The following is a 24,453-nucleotide window of genomic DNA, read 5'->3' on the forward strand; positions in this document are numbered from 1 at the left end:
CCATAATAGGGAAGAAGAACGTTCCGAAACGGGACATGAAAATCAAATGAAGTGTCGACTATAGGGAAGCAATTTCCTATTATGGACCCCCAGTGGGTCTACTATAGGGCGAATTCAGCTAGAGTTTAAAATGTTAATTTCATCGAATAACGTCGTGTATTTGGGTGTTTTTTGTATGTATCGTGAAGAGGGGATGCAGAGCTTGTTGTTAGATATCAAGCAGAAATAATATGTTGAAAATTTCTACTCCTTATGACAGGAAGGGCAAAATTTCGCTACTAGGGGGTCCACTATTGGGCATTTTACCCTAGTAAACTTTTCCCCGTTTCACTGTTATAATCTGACCATAGATAAAAGAAATTGCATTGGGATTATTGCAACATCCATGCAGCATTTTCAACGCGAATCAAATAAAATGTCCCCCACGCACGCAGTAGGTTGTTGACGTTTTCCGGTTTCTGTTGCGTAGCCGTCAACGTCGCTTCAGCTTGTATGCAATCATACACAAGAACGATCGAATGCAACTTATCGATTCGTTGATTGATTTTGCTAATTGATAATTTTCCACCCAAATTTCTATCATAGGAATATTGGAATGATCATAAATAGCAGGAATAATCAAAACATATAGAACTGCGTACAGTTCTCGTACTTGCTTTATTCGAATGAACATAATAAAGGAGCTTCAATTGACAGTAAATACACCATATCACTTGAGCAATTATTGAAAATTTATCGCGCCAGAGGAAATACAATATCATATTTACATTCAATAGAACTTACTTCAATGAAAACATTTTTTTTTGCTTGGACAAACTATTATATTGAATTCTTTTTACTTTCCTCTCAAAACCGTTCACAGATAATTACCAGGATTGTATACAAGTCTTCGAAAAGGCTTGCATAAAACATATTTTTAAATAACTTACACTTACTAAAATTGTAGATAAATCACACTTATTATGTTTAACTTGTTCAAAATGCACCACATTTCGAAAGATTAGATGTTTGTGATCCATTTTGGACCTTGATTGACTAGTATTTTTTTCTATTGGTTTAACGATGACTTTTCTAAAATGCTCAAAATCATTGATTTTACGACATTTATTGAGGTATATCTCAAAATCTCGACGTGTTAGAGAAAATCTGAAATCAGATTCGGATTCAGGAAGCAAAAATCTACTAGGGACACTTTATTTGGTGTTAGGGACAAAATCTTGATGAGCTGTGTAAACTGAGTGTTATTTCAAAATAATTGATCTTATAGGGCTTTAAAGCTAATGCGAGCTATTCGGAATTTTCACAAAAAAAAAATATCCGACAAGAAGGAAGATGGGGTTTGCTCTTCGACCATAGGTTGTCCGGTAGTGCTGGCAGAAACATTGATTTTTTGCATATGGTTTGTACAATCAATTTTTTTTTTCAATCAATCAATTTTCGAAACGTAATACCATTTTTTGTAGACCTTCCAGCTACGTACCTTCTTCGGCAACATTTTTTGGCATCTTTAGGCAAACTTTATGAAAAAACTTTATGATGACCTGCCTTTGACATAAACGTATAATCTTCTTCTTCTTCTTCTTCTTATTGGCATTACATCCCCACACTTGTAACCGTTTGGTTACAAATTGTTGATTTTTGTTTTGTTTTTATGATGTTTTGTCGGAACCTTCACGTTTCTTGTGCAATAACAGTAGATGCTACCACAGAAGCGTTAGGGATTGTGCCGCTGTAAAAGAATGAACATGCTACCAATTATTCAACATGGCATCATTATGGAAGCAAATGTCATGTTGACGGAAAATGGATAGAAAATAGCGGGAAAATAAAGTGGGAATTTGTTATAAAAGAGTAGCCATTGCCCAATTTCGGCCTCTTAATAAAACAGGCGTCCGTGTGCTGACGACGTGAATTTCAAAGTGCAGTGTAATAAAGTGAGTGAACCCCCCCCCCTTTCTAGCAGGAGCTAGATTTAATAGTTGGGAAAAAGTGTTCAGGACCTCTCTTTTCCTACGTCTCGTTTTCGTTTTCGGACTGCTTTTCCGTCCAGCACATGGTTCGGCTCGCGAAGTCATTTGACTTCCGCGCCTAATCCGTCAAGGATTGTAACGTCCTTCACCGGACGATTCCTCGGGCCGTAGGCCCTAATCGTCAAGGAGGAGTTCCCCTCTCGGCCGTCCAAGGTGGCTAAGCCACGGCCGGTCGATCGCGCCTACGAGGGAAGACGCCTGCCCACCATCGTCCAGCAACGTCCGCTGGCCCCGTCGGACGAGAATCGTCCGTATCGACGCTCGCATCGCTATTCCGGCGAGATTCCTGGCCGCACAGTTGGACTGGAGTCGCTGTGCCGGCTATTCCGGCCTCAACATCGAGAGTACCAGCGGTATGTACCGGTACCAACGTTTAAAATAGGTCACACTTAACAAATTAACACAAATTTATTACACAGAACAACACGCACACGCCACAATTAGGAATCAATAAATTATATACAAGAAAAGTGAAAGTTCTGTGTTGTTAGTTTTTGTTTACCGCGAAAAACCCTTGATTACCCAGTAGTTAGCCGACCCTGGGATTGCCGGAGAGTCTCTTGCATCTTGGTTGTGCTCGCTACTGCGTAATGTCGAGTAGTTTCACACTGGGGCAGAGCCGCCTCACAGCTTAGTGTTCATTAAGCACTTCCACAGTTATTAACTGCGAGGTTTCTAAGCCAAGTTAACATTTTTGCATTTGTATATCATGAGGCTAGCACGATGATACTTTTATGCCCAGGGAAGTGGAGACAATTTCCAATCCGAAAATTGCCTAGACCGGCACCGGGAATCGAACCCAGCCACCCTCAGCATGGTCTTGCTTTGTAGCCGCGCATTTTACCGCACGTTTAAGGAGAGCCCCGTATCGTATCAATAAACATTGATTAATGACGTTTAAGTATCATATAAAAAAGTTTAAAAAAGGTGTTTTATGATGCTTATACTGCCTATGATCGCATATTTGTAACAATCGACAAAAGTAGGTATGGGAGAAATGGAACGAAATGGAGTTTGTGATACGCATAAGTATGCAAATCTCAATGAATTTCTAAAAATTCCCAAAAATTGCACAAGCACTTTATCCAGTTGAAATCTTCGGTAAAAACATTTCCATTACTTGGTATTTGAATGCAAACTAATTGCGAAACTTTTTGTACACAGTAAATGGCGTACCGGCTATAAAGTTTTCCAGTGTTACGGTTATGCGGTCACTTTGCTTAATGTTACAAAAAAACTTGGTAGTTTTTACGAGTTTTTTGGACCAAACTTTCTTATTTCACCTGGTCAACTGGAAGAATTATCAATTTGGAGATGATTCATGGGTTTATCTCAAAATCGACAAAAATGCAAATGTTACAAATATGCGATCATGGGCTGCATATTTATCATATGGGGCGAAATGGCCACCCTCTCGGGGCAAGACTAGCGAGGACCAAAAATTCAATTAAAAGTGGGCTGAATTGATTGAGAACTGGTGACACATTCCTTGCACTTCTAGGGATTATTTTCAAATGATGTTTTGCTTGAAAATGTCGTATTCCGTATTGATTTGCTGACCTCTAGCTCTACGTCAATGTATGCATTTGCCTAAAGTTAATTTTAACGATTAAAATCAAAACCGTTGTTTAAATCATCATAGATTCAGCAGAAACTATTTATATGATTTTTGAAATGCATTTAAGGGTTAGGCGATTCTTAATGCTGGAGATGACCTTGTTGCTAATACAGTTGGCAATACCGCCCCAAGTCGACGTATATCTAAAGATTTATATCCTATCGATTATAATTACTGTGAATTTCCTCAAATTATTAATGTAGATAGGCCATAGTTGTATAAAGGCCTTGGTAAATATCAATTTGTGCTGAAAAATTAGTAATTTTGGCTTCAAACCTTAAATTATGTCACTACAAAATTATAAGAAAATTCTAATTTCAACTAAACCATCTTAAAACCAATATTTCAAGAACAAGTAAGGTTGTCAAAGTGCGTTTTTCAGTTGTATAGCCTTTTTACATTATTGTTAATCATCTCTTGTAATAATAATGTGAATATAATGCTCACTTAAGTCATAATCAACGCTGACTGTTTTGCCCCATATGGCGATCTTGACCCACTTTCCACTAAATGATTACGCTTTTCTAAAAAAATAATTTCAACTCCAAAAACAAATTATAATCTAATTTTTCCGTGCGGCATCTCACCCTGATTTGACTTTTTTATTCAAAATTTAAATATAAATAGGGGGAATGACGGCTTTGGCAGGTTTTGTTCTATTATTGGCAGCGCGGTTTTTTATGACTGACTAGGCTCAAATTTGGCCTAAACATTCTTTGCATATCAAAGAATATTGTGGCCAAATTTCATAAAATTTGGTCGACAAAAACCCCCCTGCCAATAACCGTCTTTCCCCCTAGTACATTACAGTTTGATTTTATTTGATTTTTTAATGATTTCTACTAAATGTAGGGTAAAGTGCCCAATAGTGGATCCCCAACCAATAGTGGACCCTCCAGCCATTTTTGCATTATTACAGCACAATGTCAACATGTTGCTATGAAATTCTATCGGGAGAACCTACCTTACAGTCCTATGATTTGATTACATGCATTGGAAATGCTATGGAAAGTAAAATTAGATGATTTTTTACAATTCTATAAAAAATAAACACCAGAGTGCCCATTATAGGAATATTTTGGGGGGTCCATAATAGGGAAGAAGAACGTTCCGAAACGGGACATGAAAATCAAATGAAGTGTCGACTATAGGGAAGCAATTTCCTATTATGGACCCCCAGTGGGTCTACTATAGGGCGAATTCAGCTAGAGTTTAAAATGTTAATTTCATCGAATAACGTCGTGTATTTGGGTGTTTTTTGTATGTATCGTGAAGAGGGGATGCAGAGCTTGTTGTTAGATATCAAGCAGAAATAATATGTTGAAAATTTCTACTCCTTATGACAGGAAGGGCAAAATTTCGCTACTAGGGGGTCCACTATTGGGCATTTTACCCTAGGAGGATCACTAAACTATCGAAAACAATAAAAAGAGTTTCAATTTAACGTTTTGTTTTGGAGAAATGTCGATTTAAAAAAAGGTGTGGCATCTTACCCGGATTTACCCTAGATGTTAGTTTATGAGTAGAGGCCTGAAAGACCTAAACTTCAGGGAACATTCTATAGAACATATAATAATAACATATCCAATTTGGGAATTTAGATTGCTATGATTATGTACCGTATATAGGAATGTCCAAAGATCAATGCATAAAATAGGAAAATAGTAATTTAAGAAAATAATCGTCTTACGTCCCACGAATAAGTGACATAAATTCCAAGCAATAACCTCTGAAAACCCCCGAGATACAATATCAGAAGTTCATCCAGGGTATTTACGGGTTAAAGTGGATGAACCTAAGAGGAAAGGACTTCTTCAATAAAAATAGAATTAATCACAGCGCAGTGTTTTTATTTACAAGTACACATTCGTTTTTGATTTTGCATTTGTTTATGTCACTTCAACAATTAATCACAAAAATAGTAACCCTACCATTAAAGGACACACTGATTAAAAACAGCGTTTCTTGTTTGTTTGTTTCAATGGAATTCACTTAGGTTGCTTCGTTTCATAACACTTCAAATCTTACTTGAACTTTGTTCTCGTATTTGATTTTTTTCCCTTTTCGATTGAAACTCTGTAACAATGTTTACTAGCATTTGCGATCCAATACTGATGCAAGTATTTATTTCAGCAGAATCAATCTCTTTTTTCAATGAAATGTGATAATCAAATTGATTAATAGATTTGAAAACAGTTGTTATAAGCACAAACCAAATTCTCCTTTGGTTTCCAAAATAAACAGTGATAAAAATTCATGCTTCTGTTATAAAAATAAATGAGAATAATGGAAACATTTAATGAACCGATATAAATTTTAGTGGTAGTTTTGATTGTTTATTGTCACAAAACAGTCACTAGCAGTATTTTAAACGTTCTTGCTTCATAGCATTGACCTTGATAGACTTCTAATAAATTAAGCCACCGAAACATAATCATCACATTTCATTAGATTGTAAACCAAACGTGTCATGCTTTCGTTGAAAGTAACGAGCTTTATCAGTATCGGTGCGAGCCTCACTTAGAATCTAAAATCATTTGCCTAAACCTATGACTAGCGTAACGTTCCAGATCAGTTTCAGGTTTGACTGCGATCAACACATATCAGGTTCGTTTCGAGGATTGTTGGATTACAATAGCGTCTACATTCCTATAAGTTTGGTGTGTAGGTGTTCGTGTGAAGTTTTTCTTCTAGGTAACAAGGTAAATTGACGTCCCTAAGGGTGTAATAGATTATTATTTTTTAAGTTATTCACTATGACAAAGCTTTTAAAATTTTATGAACTATAAGTACCATAGGACTTTGTGAATGGTGTGCGGATTGAGTATAGGTGAGAGAGCTTATTCATACTTATTACCTAGGTTTGCAGCATTCGCAAAGAATCATAAGTTAAAAGTAGTCTAATCTACCACTAAGTCGAGAAAGCACCGTTTAAGATTTGTTTCCTATTTTACAGAGACGTGATAGTTGTTGACAGATTATAGATACTTGATACTTGTAGACTTAGAACTGCCATCTACGAACTAGATATTGCATTCAGAAAGTTTCCAGTCGGCCTAAATTTGTAGTTCAAGTGCTTAGCAAGTGTCAGCCTTAGTGGGAGAATGCTGCATTTCCGTAAACATGTATATAAAATACATTCCTCCAAAAATGTGGGTCTTTTATATTGACATCTAGGTACTTCTGTACTACAACACATCATGCACATTGTTATTTGGTTTATCCACTAACTTGCACACTAATTTCATGGGGTTTTCAAGTTACATGTCTGCGTGTTTCTTTAGTTTCATATACTATATCCTAAATATCAATGGTGGACGCCATTTTCCCTGGCAAAACACAGCTAAACATATCTACTGGAAACAGCGAACAGCCATCCAACGGCGGAAAAGAGAACCCTCGCTGGGGCCTAGACCGAGTTCTCCTTGTTGCCGTTATTGTTGCTTGAGGAATCTCCCTCGTAATACTTCGGTCACAAAAGCATGCAAAGTTTGGACCGTTTCTTGACCGGTTTGACGAGGGCGGAGGATTTGCTTATTTCCGATTCGACGGGACTTCCCGTCGGCGTCGTGGCACCGTGATTACCCATCGATCCCCCGATGTTGTTGCCGATTGTGGACGCCGAGTGGGGTTCATTGCTAGTATCGCCCCCGTCTCCATCGGAGCACTGCCTTTCGTCGTCTTGCGACTTGGACGAGCTGACGGAAGAATTCGTAATACCGGATGAAGGTCGCTCACCGGACGATGTGGTTCCAGCGGAAGTGCTCCCGATAGCGGTTTGACTGCTGTACACCGACTTGGACAGTTTGTTGCGGACGGCTTTCCCCAGGGCACCGGTCTTGCGGAGACTACTGAAGCGGGGCTTCCGCTCGTGCACCGGCGTCGTGTCAGTCTTGTCCTCTGGATGGGCACAGTTCAGTGTGGTGACGGTGAATTCGATGTCGGCTAGGGCCTCCTTTCCGGCTGTGGATGGAATAAGAGAGGGGTGGATGCAGAGAGCACGCAGGATGGGATCGTGCGAATACTCGCGTTAAGCCGATTGATTATGATCATGCCATATAGAATAGGTAGCACGAATACAATTTTACATTGAACAGGAAAGGCCATGTGTTGGTATGGTTGTTTGGTTTCCTACTGAACATTTTAAATAAATTGTTTTTTTTTGATATTAATAATACGAAGCTGAAAAGAAATAATGGTTATAATCAGATCTCATAAGTATCCAAGCTCAGTTTCTTTAAAAAAAAATCATTGGAAATTATTCCTTGCATGATTTGAAAACATTGAATTTGGCGGGAATTCTGAAAACTGCTAGCTCTTTCTGTTTCGATTCAATGCGGCTTCTCACCAGAAGAGAACATGCTGAGGCTACGGGATTGTTTGAAAGATAAAGCTTTAGAAGCCACAATTACATCCGTCGAATGTCGATGGAGTCATGGCCACTCTAAAACAAATATATGGTAGACTGGACGTCCAATATCGGAGTAATCGGTTCATAATATTGCCTCAGTAGATCAGATTAAGTCTAGGACAGAAGTAAAGCAAAACTCTGTTTTGATCCTGACATAAAGACTCCATACCAAACTCAAAAAAATCCATAGACATGCAAACCATAGAAAAACTCAAAATATCGAGATTACAGTCGATCTGTTATTAAATTTCCTCCAGAAATTCATTAAAAAATTGAGGATATTCATCCCGGCGTTATTTTATAATTTTTATCAGAAATTATTTCGGAAAGTCCTTCAGACGTTTTTTTTTGTAAATTAAGGTATTTCATTAATATTTTTTATGTTAATTCTTTAGAAAATACCTCCAAAAATTGATCCGGTAAGTCATCCAGCAATTTCTTCAGGCAGTCCTCTAGATATTCTTCCGAAAATTCCTTCGGGAATACTTCAAATAAATCCCCCGTAGAAAAATCCAGAAATTTTTTCCTAACCTCTTGAAAAAAGGCGTCTAAAAACCTTGAAAGGACAGTTCAGTCATTTGAAAGAATTCCAAGCCGCTTATATAGAGGCCTCTAGAAAGAAGGCTTCCAAGCCTCTTGAAAGGAGGCTTCCGAGCCTCTTAAATGGATGCTTCCGAGCCTCTTGAATGGAGGCTTCCGAGCCTCTTGAATGGGGGCTTCCGAGCCTCTTGGAGGCTTCAGATTCTCTTGAAAGGAGGCTTCCGAGCCTCTTGAAAGGAGGCTTCCGAGCCTCTTGAAAGCAGGCTTCCGAGCTTCTTGAAAGGAGGCTTCCGAGCCTCTTGAAAGGAGGCTTCCGAGCCTCTTGAAAGGAGGCTTCCGAGCCTCTTGAAAGGAGGCTTCCGAGCCTCTTGAAAGGAGGCTTCCGAGCCTCTTGAAAGGAGGCTTCCGAGCCTCTTGAAAGGAGGCTTCTGAGCCTCTTGAAAGGAGGCTTCCAGGCCTCTTGAAAGGAGGCTTCTGAGGCCTCTTGAAAGGAGGCTTCCAGGCCTCTTGAAAGGAGGCTTCCTGAGCCTCTTGAAAGGAGGCTTCCAGGCCTCTTGGAAAAAGGCTTCCTGAGCCTCTTGAAAGGAGTCTTCCGAGCCTCTTGAAAGGAGGCTTCCTGGCCTCTTGAAAGGAGGCTTCCAAGCCTCTTGAAGGAGGCTTCTGAGCCTCTTGAAAGGAGGCTTCCGGAGCCTCTTGAAGGAGGCTGAGGCCTCTTGAAAGGAGGCTTCTGAGCCTCTTGAAAGGAGGCTCTGAGGCCTCTTGAAAGGAGGCTTGAGGCCTCTTGAAAGGAGGCCTGAGCCTCTTGAAAGGAGGCTTCTGAGGCCTCTTGAAAGGAGGCTTGAGCCTCTTGAAAGGAGGCTTCTGAGCCTCTTGAAAGGAGGCTGAGCCTCTTGAAAGGAGGCTTCCTGAGCCTCTTGAAAGGAGGCTTGAGCCTCTTGAAAGGAGGCTTCTGAGCCTCTTGAAAGGAGGCCTGAGCCTCTTGAAAGGAGGCTTCTGAGCCTCTTGAAAGGAGGCCTGAGCCTCTTGAAAGGAGGCTTCTGAGCCTCTTGAAAGGAGGCTTGAGCCTCTTGAAAGGAGGCTCTGAGCCTCTTGAAAGGAGGCTTCTGAGCCTCTTGAAAGGAGGCTTCTGAGCCTCTTGAAAGGAGGCCTGAGCCTCTTGAAAGGAGGCTTCGAGCCTCTTGAAAGGAGGCCTGAGCCTCTTGAAAGGAGGCTTCTGAGCCTCTTGAAAGGAGGCTTCTGAGCCTCTTGAAAGGAGGCTTGAGCCTCTTGAAAGGAGGCTGAGGCCTCTTGAAAGGAGGCTTGAGCCTCTTGAAAGGAGGCTTCTGAGCCTCTTTAAAGGAGGCTTCCAGGCCTCTTGAAAGGAGGCTTCTGAGCCTCTTGAAAGGAGGCTTCTGAGCCTCTTGAAAGGAGGCTCTGAGCCTCTTGAAAGGAGGCTTCCAGGCCTATTGAAAGGAGGCTCTGAGGCCTCTTGAAAGGAAGCCTGAGCCTCTTGAAAGGAACTTCTGAGCCTCTTGAAAGGAGGCTTCCGAGCCTCTTGGAAGGAGGCTTCCGAGCCTCTTGAAAGGAGGCTTCCGAGCCTCTTGAAAGGAGGCTTCCGAGCCTCTTGAAAGGAGGCTTCCGAGCCTCTTGAAAGGAGGCTTCCGAGCCTCTTGAAAGGATTTCCCGTTGGAACTTACTTCGGCATTTTTGAAGGATTTTTTGAAGGAAACTCGAAGCAATGTCTGGTAGATCTTTGTAAAATAATTTGGAATTCCTGGTAGATTGCTCCCGCAGGTATTTCTGGAAGATTTCCTGAAGGAATTTGAAGGATGTTCGAAAAAGGAACTGAAGGAATTTTAGATAAGTATTTCCAAAGGAATTTCTGAAAGATATTCAAAAAGAATACTTAAATGAACTTTCGGATGAATTCCTGAAGAGATTTTTGAAAGTAGGCTCAAAGGACTTTACATTGGAATGTCTAACGATAATGGAATTTCCCAAAATTTCGTCGGAAATTACTTCTGGATTTCATCCAGGAATACTTTCAAAATTATCTTCAAAAAAATTTCAGGGGTTTCTCCGACATTTATGAAAATTGATGAAAAATCTTTTATTTTAGAACAGTAACGCCAATATCTACAAATTTCAGGGAAAATATCCAATTTGGTGGGTCACGTGCCCCACGTAGCCCAAAAGAAAAAAGGTTTTCGACGCCATCATTCGGATACTGTATATATAATGTCACGCCACCGATCTTCGAACTAGCTTTGAAAATGTACGAACATACACATTCGTTGACGATGGTTCTTAGCTAGCTTGAGTCCGGCAAAGTCTAGCTGCTGACCTTAGAGTGAAGGGTCTCAATGCTACCCGCGCTTGAAATGGACGGGAGGCACAAGCCATATGGAAAACTCATTACAGCAAGTATGACTCCACATCTCCGCCGACCCCACACTCTAAATAAGAAGTAAAATCTTTCAGACGTATACGCACTGTAGAAAGCTTAAAGATACGCATACGATCACAAAGTTGAAGTTGAAATACTTACATATCTGTACGTAGGACATGTGAGATGTGTTACGTCTCGAATTCCGATTGGAGTGACTTTGGGAATTCGAAAACATATGTGACGGAACATCTCTTACGCCAGGCGAACAGTTTGTTGAGAAGCCATTCAGTTGTACTGTTTCAAGAGATAGTAAGGGACGCTGCACTTTTCGTCCAGGGACACGTAAGGTCCCGAACAGTATAAGTCAGACAAAATTTGGTCGCAACAACATATGAGTTGCGGTAACCTATGTGTAACATGTGTCCATCGTCGTAGGGGTTAAATCCAATGAAAGCAACACCCACCTGCTGGAACTTAACTGTAGAATTTCTCTCCTGAGCTTACGATTTTGTACGGATGTGTTTGGCAAAAAAGTGTCTCTTTTATTATTGTCTTCGAGACTATGCCTTCCTTAAACCTACCACTGCGGGAAGAATTAATTCCGTTATCATGCGGCCTTTATACTGCAGCACTTCGTCGTATCTTGAGAGGCTCAAAACACGTTTTAAACAAATCTGGAATCATTTGGAGAATCGCAAGTATCAACACACTTTATGCGTAGAAGTTCTCTCGGCGCCTATTCGCGTGTAGCAAATGTAGACAGTCATGTACGGTCTGGTCGATTCTTCGTTCCACTTGCGCTACCAGTCATCTAAAGAAAAAAAAACTTAGTTGGATGCCATCTTGATAGGCCACGATGAGCAAACCACCTTTCAAGAGATCTGCAAGCAACCTGAAGTTCAGAAAACCTCCAATAGTTCTCGACATTAAGGTCACTCCTCACGGAATTCAAGTTTCAAAGTGCTCGCGTTTTCGGGGGCACACCACTCGATACGGAAGCAAAGCACAACTGTCATTTTTAATATTTCATGCATGCTGCGACGCAGCAAAGCTAAATCAGCAAAAATGACAGTTGTGCACCGCCTCCGTATCGAGTGGTGTGCCGCCGAAAACGCGAGCACTCCTAAAAAATGCCAAGTGGCCATTAAAAAACTAGAAATACTACAATAAGAGATCGGCGAAGACGCCATTTTGTTTCCAATCGAACCGTCAAAAGCGGTTCCAAATCGACTTGTTTACTTTTTGCATCCATAAGAAGCAAGCAAAAAGTTCAAGTGATGCCAGTATTATTTTCACGATTTCATGCATTTTCATACGTTGCCATTTCGACAGTTTTTCACTCCGCCGGTCTCTGGTTATAGGGTGGCTATAAAAAACGAGTATTCGAAATATACGTCATGTTCGGAATTTGAGTCAAAACGGTACGTGTTTGCTGAATGCCAGAAAATGATTTGACAATTCAATCGAGACTGCCTTGTTACTATTCTATCGATTCTATCGGTAGCTCTGACGAGGTGGTCGCCAGTGTAACCAAATTAATTTGGTACAGAATCTTCCTAACAATTTGTTTCAAAACTCAGGTTATCTTCCTTTCTATCCATTATTTATGTAAGAGAAGCAAAACATTCAAACACAAAAGATTTCACTTTAAAGTATATGAATTTTAGGAAAAGGAAAAAAAAAGACAAACAATGAATATAATGCTCAAAATCAACAATTATAAATCTTTGCAGGCCCTTTCAGGCCCACGAGGTCATTTATGACCGCTACCGAAAAATGGATGTATAAAATCGCACGATGGATAAAAATGAACGCTCTCTTCAGCAAAATTGCTTAAATTGACTCCCCTATCTGGGAAAAATATCATGCATAGGCGATCAAGGCCCTACGATAATCTAAAACGTCATGAACACGGTGAAGTTACGAAAGAGAAAATTTTAGGTGTATTGGTAGCGGATTTATTGTTTCAAAATAAGATTTTTATTCAAACGTAACCGTAGAGTTACTGTGATGTACAAAAAACCATTTTTTAAGTTCCTTGGACGGCCTAGGCCATCCAAACATTCCTTGAGTTTAGGACTTTAGAAATCTACAGCTGCAAGAAAATCGTTCTTTAGTACGGAAAGCTTCAATATGCCTTCAATTATACCCATTACACCTCTCGGGAGGTCAACGGATATGGTAAGATAGTTATGAGATATTCTGGGCAATCTAAACTATCTGTCGGGTTCCTTCCCGACCGAGAACTATGTTTCCACCCACAAAAGCACCAGTGAACTCCCAATCCAAAACACTTTTTCTTAGGGGCGCTTTTCGTCATCCAAAATGACCATCAGTCACACAAAACGCCAATAGTTTCACATTCACTACACAGTTTATTTTTACGTCGAACAACTATAACATTTATTTTACACTAATCAACGAAACAACTTTATTTACAACACTACATTTATTACTAATTAAGTCTAAACACGAAACAATTATTCGATCGAGGGTTCGCCCCTCGATGTGCGTACGACGACGGTTTGTTTTGAACTACTTTTATGCAGCATTCGCTGCTGCTGCTGGTGTAGCCTTTGCACTATCGACGCCCCGAACGGCGATCGCATCGATCGCACGGCAAAGAGACTGCGAGAGAATTACGAGCCAATACCAATAGAAATGCGACATCAGTGATATCGCGCATGGAGTACCTCTCTCAGGGAGTGTGGTTGTTTTGGTAGCTCGATCGATTGCTCGCAGACATCCTCACCCACCCTGAAGTTGCCGGGAAACTTCTGAAAAGAAAGAAGAGAAAAACTCCCCTCGATGCACAGGACGGAATCTGCTGACGAACCCTAAACTTCGATTTCTACATTTTAAAAAGGCAAGTGGCACACTCTGTTGCACCCTATGTGGTACCACCCGTGATTTTGAGCATAAGAGCTGCATTGAAAACGTCCCTTCATTCCAATAGTCGATAGTGCCAATGGAACTTTTGTATTTCCTCACCCACCATTTCGGATAGCGGATCACCTAGTTCTGCACTAGTTGCGTTGCATTTTCGTTGCCTCTTCGTCCCTCCGAGCAGACCAAGCTTCGTTATGAAGCATATCACTTCGTGAAAATCTCCGTGTATCATTCCCGTTCAGAAATCCTTCGACTGCTTCCGGACGGTTGAAAGTAACGCACATCGCTTTCCTTTGATTCTCCAATTGGCTCCTCCATAATTTGCGATATCGCAATGTTGCAGGTGAATCCAGTCACCTGAGTTGCTGATGTGACTTCGCCTGTCACTATCCACCCAAAAACGGACTCCGTCAGCACAGGTAGGTCCTTGCCTAACGAGATTTCCCTTCCTGACGGGAAAAAGCTGAAGAACGCTTGGATGCCCAACACCATGTCGATCTTCCTCGATCGGAAAAACTCGGGATCCGCCAGCTCGATGTCCTCTGGAATGTCCCATCCACTTGCCTGAACTGTAGAGGTTGGTAGGCTCGCTGTAACCTTCGGTAGGACGAGGAATTCCATGGATCGAGCATACGACGAGACGCGAGATTTGATGACAGCTTTCGTCTTGTGAGTTGCCTTCACTCCGGACTGCCCGATGCCCTGAATCGCGATGTTGGCCTTTTGGGTGGAAACATTAATCGCCTCGCAAAGATTTGCGGAAATACAATTGCACTCGGAACCTGAGTCAAGAAGGGCGCGTGCTGGGTACCGACGACTCACATCGTCTTCTATTACTAAGACAGCTGTAGCCAAAAGAACTTGCGATGAAACACACTGCGCCGCGTTGGAAGAAGTAGATTCGACCGCCAAAGCATTCGCTGCCCTGAAATTTGTGCTTGTGCTGCCCTGTTTAGGAGTACCTCCTGAAATCGATCTCCTCGGTGATCCTTGGCTACTCTTTCGATCTCCTCCTTTGAAGCACAGCAGTGAATGGTGACGACCCCTACAATACCGACAGGAGAACTTCGAAGTGCACTCCCGAGCGATGTGACCACGTTTGAGGCAATTGCGGCAAAGGGATGCTTCGCGCAAGAAAGACTCCCGGCTGGACTGCGACATCCTTAAAAATGATGGACACGTGTGAAGTCCATGTATCTCCGCACATGAGGGACACTTCGCGTTGTACGACTGTACGGCACTGGTGCTGACCTTCGGTGAAAATGGCTTCTTTCTGCGTTGTGGCGACTGCTCGAAGACTTTCGACTCCACCTTCGCTGGTAGAGCTTCGAGAATTTGGATTCTCCGCTGCAGGAACTCCAGCAAGTCCTTTATGGTGTCCTGCTCCTTCGTCGACGAGTGCTCCTCCCATCCCCGCCGTGTGCTCGGGTCGAGACAAGCGCTTAGATGTTCGACCAGCAACAGATCTTTATACTCGGCCGGTTGGATGATCTGATCTAGGGTCAGAATCACACGATCGAATCCGTCGACCAGCCTGTGAAGATCCGCGATTGACTCCGTGGTGAGGGACGGCAGTTTGAAGAGAGCCTGCATTTGCTTCTTCCGTAGGAGCTTGCTGTTGTTGTAGCGTTTTAGCAACGACTGCCAAGCAACCTGGTAGTTGTCCCTGGTGATCTTTAGCGGATCTATTAGTGCCTTAGCTTCGCCTGCTAAGCACCCCTTGAGGTAGTGGAATTTTTCCACATCGGGTAGGTCTGGCTTCTCATGGATCAGAGACATGTAGAGGTCCCTGAAGCTGAGCCAGTCGTCGATGTTGCCGTCGAAACCTTGCAGCTGGATTTGAGGTAGGCGAACGTGGTCCATACCACCACGTAGAGTGACATCTCCAGGACGAGTCGACTGGTTCTGGACGGAATTATGCTGAACCTCTCCCACTTTCTCCGCCAGAAACGATTTCGCATCGTAGTAGCGGTTCTCCATCTCCAACTGCTCCCTCTGCAAACCTTCAGGCTCCGTGAAGTCCTCGTGCGCTTGAATTTCCCAGATTGCCTCACTTATCTGAACCCACAATACATCTAACTTCTCGAGACGAACATTGATTTGAGCGACAGGGGTACCCTCCTTAAAGTTCTTAACGTACTGGCTAATGTTACTTAAAGATAATTTTAACCCCTTCAGCCTCGTCGTCAAACTCTTCAGGGAATCTGCGTTCCTGGTAACGGGCTTCATGTTGCTGTCGTCGCTCCACGGAAACTCGAACAATGTCGTTAGTCAGATGGGTTACTCCACTCGCAGAGTCGTAGAACCGTCGGCAAATCCAAAATCGATAGAAAAGGAGATGTAGTACTCAATATTGTCCGCTTCGGCAGGACATATACTGTTCAGCTCACCTATGAGAAGTAACAGCGGTGCAGCCGAAGCCAAAACCAGCAAGTTCTCCGATTGAGAGCATCTCCAATATTCGAACGAATGCCTCAGATTCCGATCCAAGCCAGCAAATGCGAGGGATTAGAAACACAGATGTAGTATTCAAATTTTAAACTTCGGCTAGACATATACTGTTCGCGTTACCTATGAATCAACAGCAAGTACCAGTAGCCGAGTTCAAAAATGTAACAAGTTTTGCCAAACGTCGCTAACTAGTATGTAACAGCGGGAAATCGTCTGGAGAACTAAAGATAGCGCTGAACGAATCAGCTTCAGTTCAACATCATCCAAAATCCCTCAAAATTATCGTTCAGTTTGTTCGACTCGTAACAATCCAAATTGCACCGAAAGGGGAATGAAATTTATTTCAGATGTGCAGTATCAAAATATCCAGCTTCGGCTGGGCATATACTGATCAAAATGAATTTACCTGGCCGGAAAAGCCTTTCCGTGATGCCCAAGCCCAAAGCGAATGTAGTGTCGTCCGTCTCAAAATCGATCGTCGTCGTTCCGTCGCACCTTGCACGGTCCGTGAACCCAAAATGTTCTTGACGAACAGATATTCTCCGTTGACATTAGTCGGCAGCAACAAATCGCACAGAATCGAAGGGTTGGCGTTAGTGGGACTTAAAAAAGGCTTCGGCAAGACATATACCGGTTCTTACATACCTGAACGGTAGTAGAACAACGCTAAGGTTATTTCACAATTCTTGTTGAAACTTTTGAATTCATTCCAAATTTAATCCCCACGCGCTCCACTGTGCGATGATACAGCAGCAGCTACAGCAAACAATAACCACTGCTGGTCGTCGTGCAATTACGTCGTCAATTCCTTTTACTGTTGCTGAAGGCGAATGGTATGCACTGCAGCAGATTGATCAGCTGATGATGACGATTCGATGTGATGTTCGGTGCCTTGATTAGTGTTTATGACGTGGGTTTTGATTATTCCGTGCAATGGCGAATCACATAATTTTCACTTAACCCAAGGATGGCCGAAGGGTCTTTTCAGTAGATTCTATTAGCGATTTTCTTCTTCTGGGCACTTTAGTATGGCGCAATCCATTTGTTCAGAACACTTCACTATGGCGCGATTTTAATTGTGTGAATTTCATTTACTGTTCACTGGCGCACTTGGTCAAATCTTCGGAATTTGACCGTTCCAAGGTTTTCCGGTAGATCATCCGGTTCGAAGGACCAGCTTATGTCGGGTTCCTTCCCGACCGAGAACTATGTTTCCACCCACAAAAGCACCAGTGAACTCCCAATCCAAAACACTTTTTCTTAGGGGGGCTTTTCGTCATCCAAAATGACCATCAGTCACACAAAACGCCAATAGTTTCACATTCACTACACAGTTTATTTTTACGTCGAACAACTATAACATTTATTTTACACTAATCAACGAAACAACTTTATTTACAACACTACATTTATTACTAATTAAGTCTAAACACGAAACAATTATTCGATCGAGGGTTCGCCCCTCGATGTGCGTACGACGACGGTTTGTTTTGAACTACTTTTATGCAGCATTCGCTGCTGCTGCTGGTGTAGCCTTTGCACTATCGACGCCCCGAACGGCGATCGCATCGATCGCACGGCAAAGAGACTGCGAGAGAATTACGAGCCAATACCAATAGAAATGCGACATCAGTGATATCGCGCATGGAGTACCTCTCTCAGGGAGTGTGGTTGTTTTGGTAGCTCGATCGATTGCTCGCAGACACTATCCTTGAGTTCAGGACTTGACATCTACAGCTACTTAGAAGCTCCTTTCGGTACTCAAAGCTTCAATATCCGTTCCATTACATCCATTACACTTCCCGGGAGGTCAACGGATAACGTAAAATAGTTTTGAGATATTCTATGGACAATCCAATCTGTCTTTGAGATCTACAGCTGCAAAAACATCTTTTGAAATGTTGGTGCTGGTGTAATCAACTGTAATAATAACACACATATAGTAACTTTGAGAAAATTTGATATGTTGGTGCCGATATATTGGAGCTTTGAGTGACGGAAACCCAAAGTAACCAGGCTCTATGAGCCAGTATAAAGCATGTTAGCACTGTGACAGCGTTATAATCGCACACACGGATTTTTTTAAATGCTTACGGTTAGCTGGCAAATGTACTCCTGTGCCTGTAGATCACATGTTCTGAAATAAAAGACGGTTTTGATGGCCCAGGATATCCCAAAACATCTAAACATCTTGATTTTCAGGAATGTATTATGGATATGGATGAATCCATATCCAAGCTTGAAGCGTCGAAAAAGGCTAGTGTGGTGACTGTAGATCCCAAGCAACTCAAGGACGGTTTGAATAACACAGGATGTCCAAAATCCAACTTACCGTGTCTCCTGGTCTACTGGAATATGTTATGGACATGCTTGAATGCATATCCAAGTTTCTAGTGACGAGAAAAGCTAGTGTCGTAGCTGTAGATCGCAAGTTCGGAACTCAAGGGCAGTTTGGATGACCCAAAATATCCCAAAACCATCTAACCATGTCTCCTGATCTTAATGAATATGTTATGAATATGGGTGAATACATATCCGGAAAACGCGGAAAATTACACTATTATTATGGGTGTACATGGATCTTTTCCAACAAGTTCACCCTAAATGTTGGCAATTTCTATAGCATTATGTCAGTTTCTGTAGCACAAATCTTATAAAAATTTACATAATGCAACAGAAATTTCATACATGCGATAATATTCTTTAAATTCACGCTCTTTCTGGCATTCCCTTTATGTGCATTACTTTCGTGTAAAGTTCAACAACTTTTTCTATCTGTGATGTTATGGACATAGTTGAATACATATCCAAGCTTAGAGTGACGAAAAAAGCTCGCATTGTAACTGTAGATCGCGAGTTCTGGACTCAAGGACAGTTTGGATGATCTAGTACACTCCAAAAAAATATTTTTCAACTTGTTTTGTCAGTTCTCCATTATAAATCACGAAAACAAATGAAACATGTCAAATTAACTGCGTAATACCGCTTAGAAAAGGTTATAAAATAATTTTATGCCAACAAACTCGAACGCAGACATTTACGTTTATTGCTAAATATTAACTTTTAAATCCAGCAGCACGTCCAAACTAACAACAAACTGACCTACGGAAAACGCGCCGCAACGGCACGATTGTGACGGAAAATCGATACAATTGAAGCATTTGAATAATCTGGATCTGCAGGATCTAGAAAATGTGAGAAAATTCTAGATTTCCATGATATACGGAATTGAAAATATCTGAAGGTAAAAGTTTAGGTCATGACAATGTCAATGGCACTTGAACCTAGGCTTATATAAGGTTCTATTTAAAAATTACGTAACGTAGATATGGGCAATTTTAGACCCCCTCACTCCCTCTCGTAACACTTTTTGTATGTATGATTTAATTATTTTGTATCAACCGTAACGATTGATCTGACTCCCTTCCTCTCCTACAACGTTACGTAATTAATGTGCGGTACCTAAGCCAGGGCACTAGACTAAACACTGTATCCCATCTCAAGACGTCGAGGACCCAAGGAGTGCATTTTAATCTTCTTAGCTAAGTCACTCCCAACGATTCGTCAATCATCTATCATCTTAAATGTGAAATGGTTGGTACTCTGTCCCCGTTTCTTCCTTTCGTAGATTCAAAACTTTTTGTTGATCATGTTATTTTTTACTAAATAATCTGATTGCCAGGGAGTAATGAATTATCTCCCAAATTCAAGCCTGCACAGTGGGCCTGGCCGAATTAATACTTGTGCCATATTTATTATATGCTGCAAATATTAATGCTCGGAAATACAACCGACATTTCTAGGATGCTTTTCAATACTGGCTGTGTATGTGCTAAGACAAGACAAGACGTTTCGGCCTACTGCTTTTCAGCCTTCATCAGATTTGTAATAAATCAATAGTTCACCACCAGTGTGGTTTACAAACACCACCAGTGTGGCAAACCGAGTTCCTCCAAACATTTCTATTTTTGTACCAACAGAGAATAATGCCAAACTGAAGATTACATATGAGTGACTGTTAGTCTGTTACAGGCATTACATATTACGTTACGGCCGCTATGATTAAGAAAATCAGCAAAAAGTTAATTAAAATTATGAAGAAACCGTCAACCATACCACCACATTAGCCACATTCAAAACGTGGATACACAGAAAGGACACAAAATAGACACAAGACATGCAGGGGATCTCGTGGACGGTCAGAAACATTCACTTCTTCTCTAGCACAATCAACTGGTCAACAATCTCACAGGCAAATTCCTCCACCGGTTTATCAATCGTATCGTGATCGATCCAGGTCAGACCCATTTCTACTTTTTCCGCCAAATCGTGCCAGTGCTGTCGGTTGTCTAGCGTTCCATCGTAGAGTGGTCTTATCCACGGAAAGGTGTCCGACAGGACCTTATACAGCGGTAGGCAGATCACGTCGATGAATCCAACCTGCATCTTTGGTAGCTCGTCCTTGCGTTCACTGTAACGAGTAAGAAGAGAAAATTAGGGTTGATTAATTATTGGTAAGAGTATCATATTTGAACAGTGTTGAACTTCCAAACCGAGTGGATGTGTTCACTTTTTACGGAAATCTATCACGGGCTACAACATCTTTCTATTCCTTCGAGTTTTGATTTTCTTTGGCATCGCCGGGCCAAGGAACGGTGAAAATCGGAAATGAGGCGTCACGAGAACACGTTCCGCATTGAATATGCTAACGTGCCGAAAAAACCTTCTTACGAAGAGCTACACGAGTTCATTGGTACAGTGCTAGAAATGACTCGTGATGAAGTGAAACGCATTCAATGCAGTAGGACACTAGGCTGTGCTTTCATCACGGCCAACGATTGCTCAAAGAGTGGTTGAACAACACGACGACAAGCACGACATCGAATCCGATGGAAAATTATACAGGCTAAGACTAAAGATGGAGGACGGAGCTGTCGATGTCAAGCTCTACGATCTCCCTATAGACATCACTGACGATTAAATCGCGAACTTCTTAAGCGATTATGGAGAAGTGCTCTCAATTCGCGAACAAATGTGGGGGAAACTTACCTTTTCGGTGGGTACCCGACTGGAGTTCGGTTAGTCAAAATGGTAGTAAAACATAATATTCCTTCGTATATCACAATTGATGGCGAGCAAGGATGTTATCGATCATTTAGCAATCTGCCTTCGATCATTTAGCAGTTTGTCTATAACTCATTCCAGAGGCTAAATTTCAAAATGTGTTGTATGGTGGACTTCTAGTGCAAAGGTTTATCTATAACTCTACCTAACAGTTCGCTGTTTGAATTTCACTAATAACGGAGCTATAGCGCTAGTAGCAGTAACTTAGACTAAATGATTGCATATTAGGGTGGCTCAAAAAACACTTTCAATTTTTTTTGATGGGCCGCCCTCTTATTCGGTTCTATTTTATGCCCTGATGCTTTGGACAAAATTTCAGCCAAATCGGTCAACGTTTGGGCAGTGCTAAACTCGTTGGAAGTTTATATGGAAAAATGTATGCAGAAACATCCAAAAACAGTGATTTGCAGTTGGACGGCAAGAACGATCAAGAACCATGATACTCATTCAGTTCTTGTAAAATAAAGTACAGAATGTTATGCTGAAAACCGCGAGAAGATTATAGTTTATTACACAAAGATATTAGCATTTTACTGGAGTGTTGTAGGGGTGAATTTATTTCTTTTCAAAAGTAAAAGAAACGAAATTTGCTCAAACCCCACTGCAGAGAAATGCTAATAACTCAGCCGGGCAAACTCGAATCTTCTCGCGGTTTTCTGCATAACATTCTGTATTAAATTCTCCAAGATCTGGATGAGTATCAAAGTTCTTCATCGTAAGTTGTGTAGTCCAGCTGCAATTTACTGTTTTTGGATGTATCAGCATACATTTTTCCATATAAACTTCCAACAAGTTTAGCACCGCCCAAACGTTGACCGATTTGGCTGAAATTTTGTCCAGAGCATCAGGGCATCAAATAGAACCGAATAAGAGGGCGGCCCATCAAAAAAATTGAACAAAGTTTTTCCCATACTAATTTGAGCCACCCTATTGCATATTTTGTTATCATTTAGTATAAGTACAGCAACTAGCACCGTAACTTCTTTAATAGTGGAGTTCGAACATCGACCTGTTAAGGAGAGTTGTAGAAAAACCTTCGCACTGAAAATCCACCATACAACACATTTTGAAATTTATCCTGTGGAATGAGTTATTGACAAACTACTAAATGATCGAAGGCAGATTACTAAATGATCGATAACATCCTTGATGGCGAGACTACAAATGTGTCGTTTTATGGCCAGCAACTCACGTGTCGTCATTGCTCCGACTTCGTACACTCCGGTATATCATGTATACAAAACAAAAAGCTTCTGTTCCAAAAACTTTCGTCGGACACAAATGCAAAATCATACGCCACCGTCACTCGACAATCGTCTGGACCAAAAGTGCCAACACGACTACCATTAGGACCGAAGCAAACTGAACAGAGGCAGAAAGGAGATACCAAACAAACTATGAATTCGAGTGCTCTAGCGGCCTCAACTTCATGGCAAACCGTAACCAGGAAAACAACAACGATTCCATCGCAGCCACGTTCGCACTCCTCCGGTGGCACTGCTAACAAGCAGACAAACGAATCTATCTTCAAACAACCACATCTTCTCTTCCCTCAACCAGTGGTTGACGATGTAACATCGGCACCGCTTCCCAACCGAAAGCATGCTGGAGGAGAAACAGACGATTCCACATCATCCTCAAGCAGCAGTCGCACACGAAGATCCGGTAAAAAATGCGACCCGACGACGACGAAGGAGTGGCCCTTGATAACAATAATCTATAATGGATAATTTTAGTTACAACCTTGCTACAATAAATATAAACGCAATCACGAACACGAATAAACTGAACGCCCTACTCACGTTTCTTCGAACCATGGAGCTAGACATCGTCTTCCTTCAGGAGGTCGACAACGAACAAATATCGTTACCTGGATATACCGTCATTAGTAACGTGGATCTGGCGAGAAGGGGGACAGCGATTGCCCTCAAAGAACACATACAGTTCAGCCACGTAGAAAAGAGCCTGGATAGCCGAATAACATCTCTTCGGGTTAACAACACCACTCTAGCTTGTGTATACGCTCCCTCGGGCACTGCTGCTCGCGCTGAGAGAGAGCGTTTTTTAATGGCACGCTTGCCTACTATCTCCGGCATAGAACCGATCACATGATACTCGGAGGAGACTTTAATTGCGTACTTCGTCAATGTGACGCAACAGGCTACAATATGAGCCCTTCTCTACAAGCAACCATACGACAACTGCAGCTATCCGATGTGTGGGACACACTAAAGCCGAGAACGATCGATCCGACGTACAAAACCCATAACTCGGAATCTAGATTAGATCGGTTCTACGTAGATCATGGACTTCGTAGGCAACTGAGAACCATCGATACCCATGTTTGCTCTTTTACGAATCATAAGGCGGTTACAATGCGACTATGTCTGCCATCCCTCGGACGGCCGAACGGCAGAGGTTTTTGGTCACTTCGTCCCCACATACTAACAACCGAACACATTCAACACTTCCAGAATCGATGGCAGTACTGGACGCGACAACGTCGGAATTATCATTCATAGATACTTTGGTGGGTGAGGTATGCCAAGCCGCAAATCTTGAAATTCTTCCGTTGGAAATCAAGAGCTTCCTACAACATCTTCCACAATAAGCGTCAACGGTTATACGCACAACTGAACCAAGCATGCAACAGATACTATCAGCACCCGGAACTGTTACCTACGATCAACAGTTTAAAAGCTGAAATGCTAGCACTGCAACGTCGCTTTACACACCAGTTCACACAAATAAATGAAACATTTGTCACCGGAGAGCCTCTATCGACATTCCAGCTAGGTGAGAGGAGAAGGAAAAAAACTACGATAAGCCGCCTGCAAAACGAGCAAGCAGAACTTCTGGAAAGCTCTGAACAAATTGAAAGTCATGCGCTGCAGTATTTTGCTAATCTGTATACAGAAACAGAAAACAATCATCACGAAAACGAAATATTTCTATGCGATAGAGTTATTCCGGAGCACGACGAAGCAAACGGAGCTTGTATGCGAGAGATCACCACCGCTGA

General features: G+C 41.8%; 2 protein-coding genes across 10 annotated transcripts in view; both read right to left on the minus strand.

The window, feature by feature from the left end:
* Positions 1 to 5,481: 5,481 nt before the first annotated feature.
* Positions 5,482 to 24,453, minus strand: part of LOC134225369 (cGMP-specific 3',5'-cyclic phosphodiesterase) — a 278,804-nt gene continuing 259,832 nt past the window's right edge. For 8 of the 9 annotated variants that reach the window (XM_062705430.1, XM_062705395.1, XM_062705387.1 and 5 more), the window contains 2 exons: positions 20,558 to 20,778; positions 5,482 to 7,611 (listed from right to left, as the gene is read on the minus strand). In XM_062705430.1, the coding sequence (XP_062561414.1) occupies positions 7,121 to 7,611; positions 20,558 to 20,778 (712 nt within the window). In that variant the 3' untranslated portion in view covers positions 5,482 to 7,120. The remainder of the gene's footprint in view (positions 7,612 to 20,557; positions 20,779 to 24,453) is intronic. The other variant, XM_062705421.1, reaches the window with a different exon arrangement.
* LOC134208392 (uncharacterized) lies at positions 10,116 to 16,310 on the minus strand. The gene is made up of 2 exons (XM_062684379.1): positions 11,837 to 16,310; positions 10,116 to 11,778 (listed from the first exon to the last, which is right to left on the minus strand). The coding sequence occupies exon 1, from the start codon at positions 16,083 to 16,085 to the stop codon at positions 14,085 to 14,087; it is 2,001 nt and encodes a 666-aa protein (XP_062540363.1). The 5' UTR covers positions 16,086 to 16,310; the 3' UTR covers positions 10,116 to 11,778; positions 11,837 to 14,084.

The sequence above is a fragment of the Armigeres subalbatus genome, chromosome 1 (genome assembly GCF_024139115.2).
Source record: "Armigeres subalbatus isolate Guangzhou_Male chromosome 1, GZ_Asu_2, whole genome shotgun sequence".
NCBI lineage: Eukaryota > Metazoa > Arthropoda > Insecta > Diptera > Culicidae > Armigeres > Armigeres subalbatus.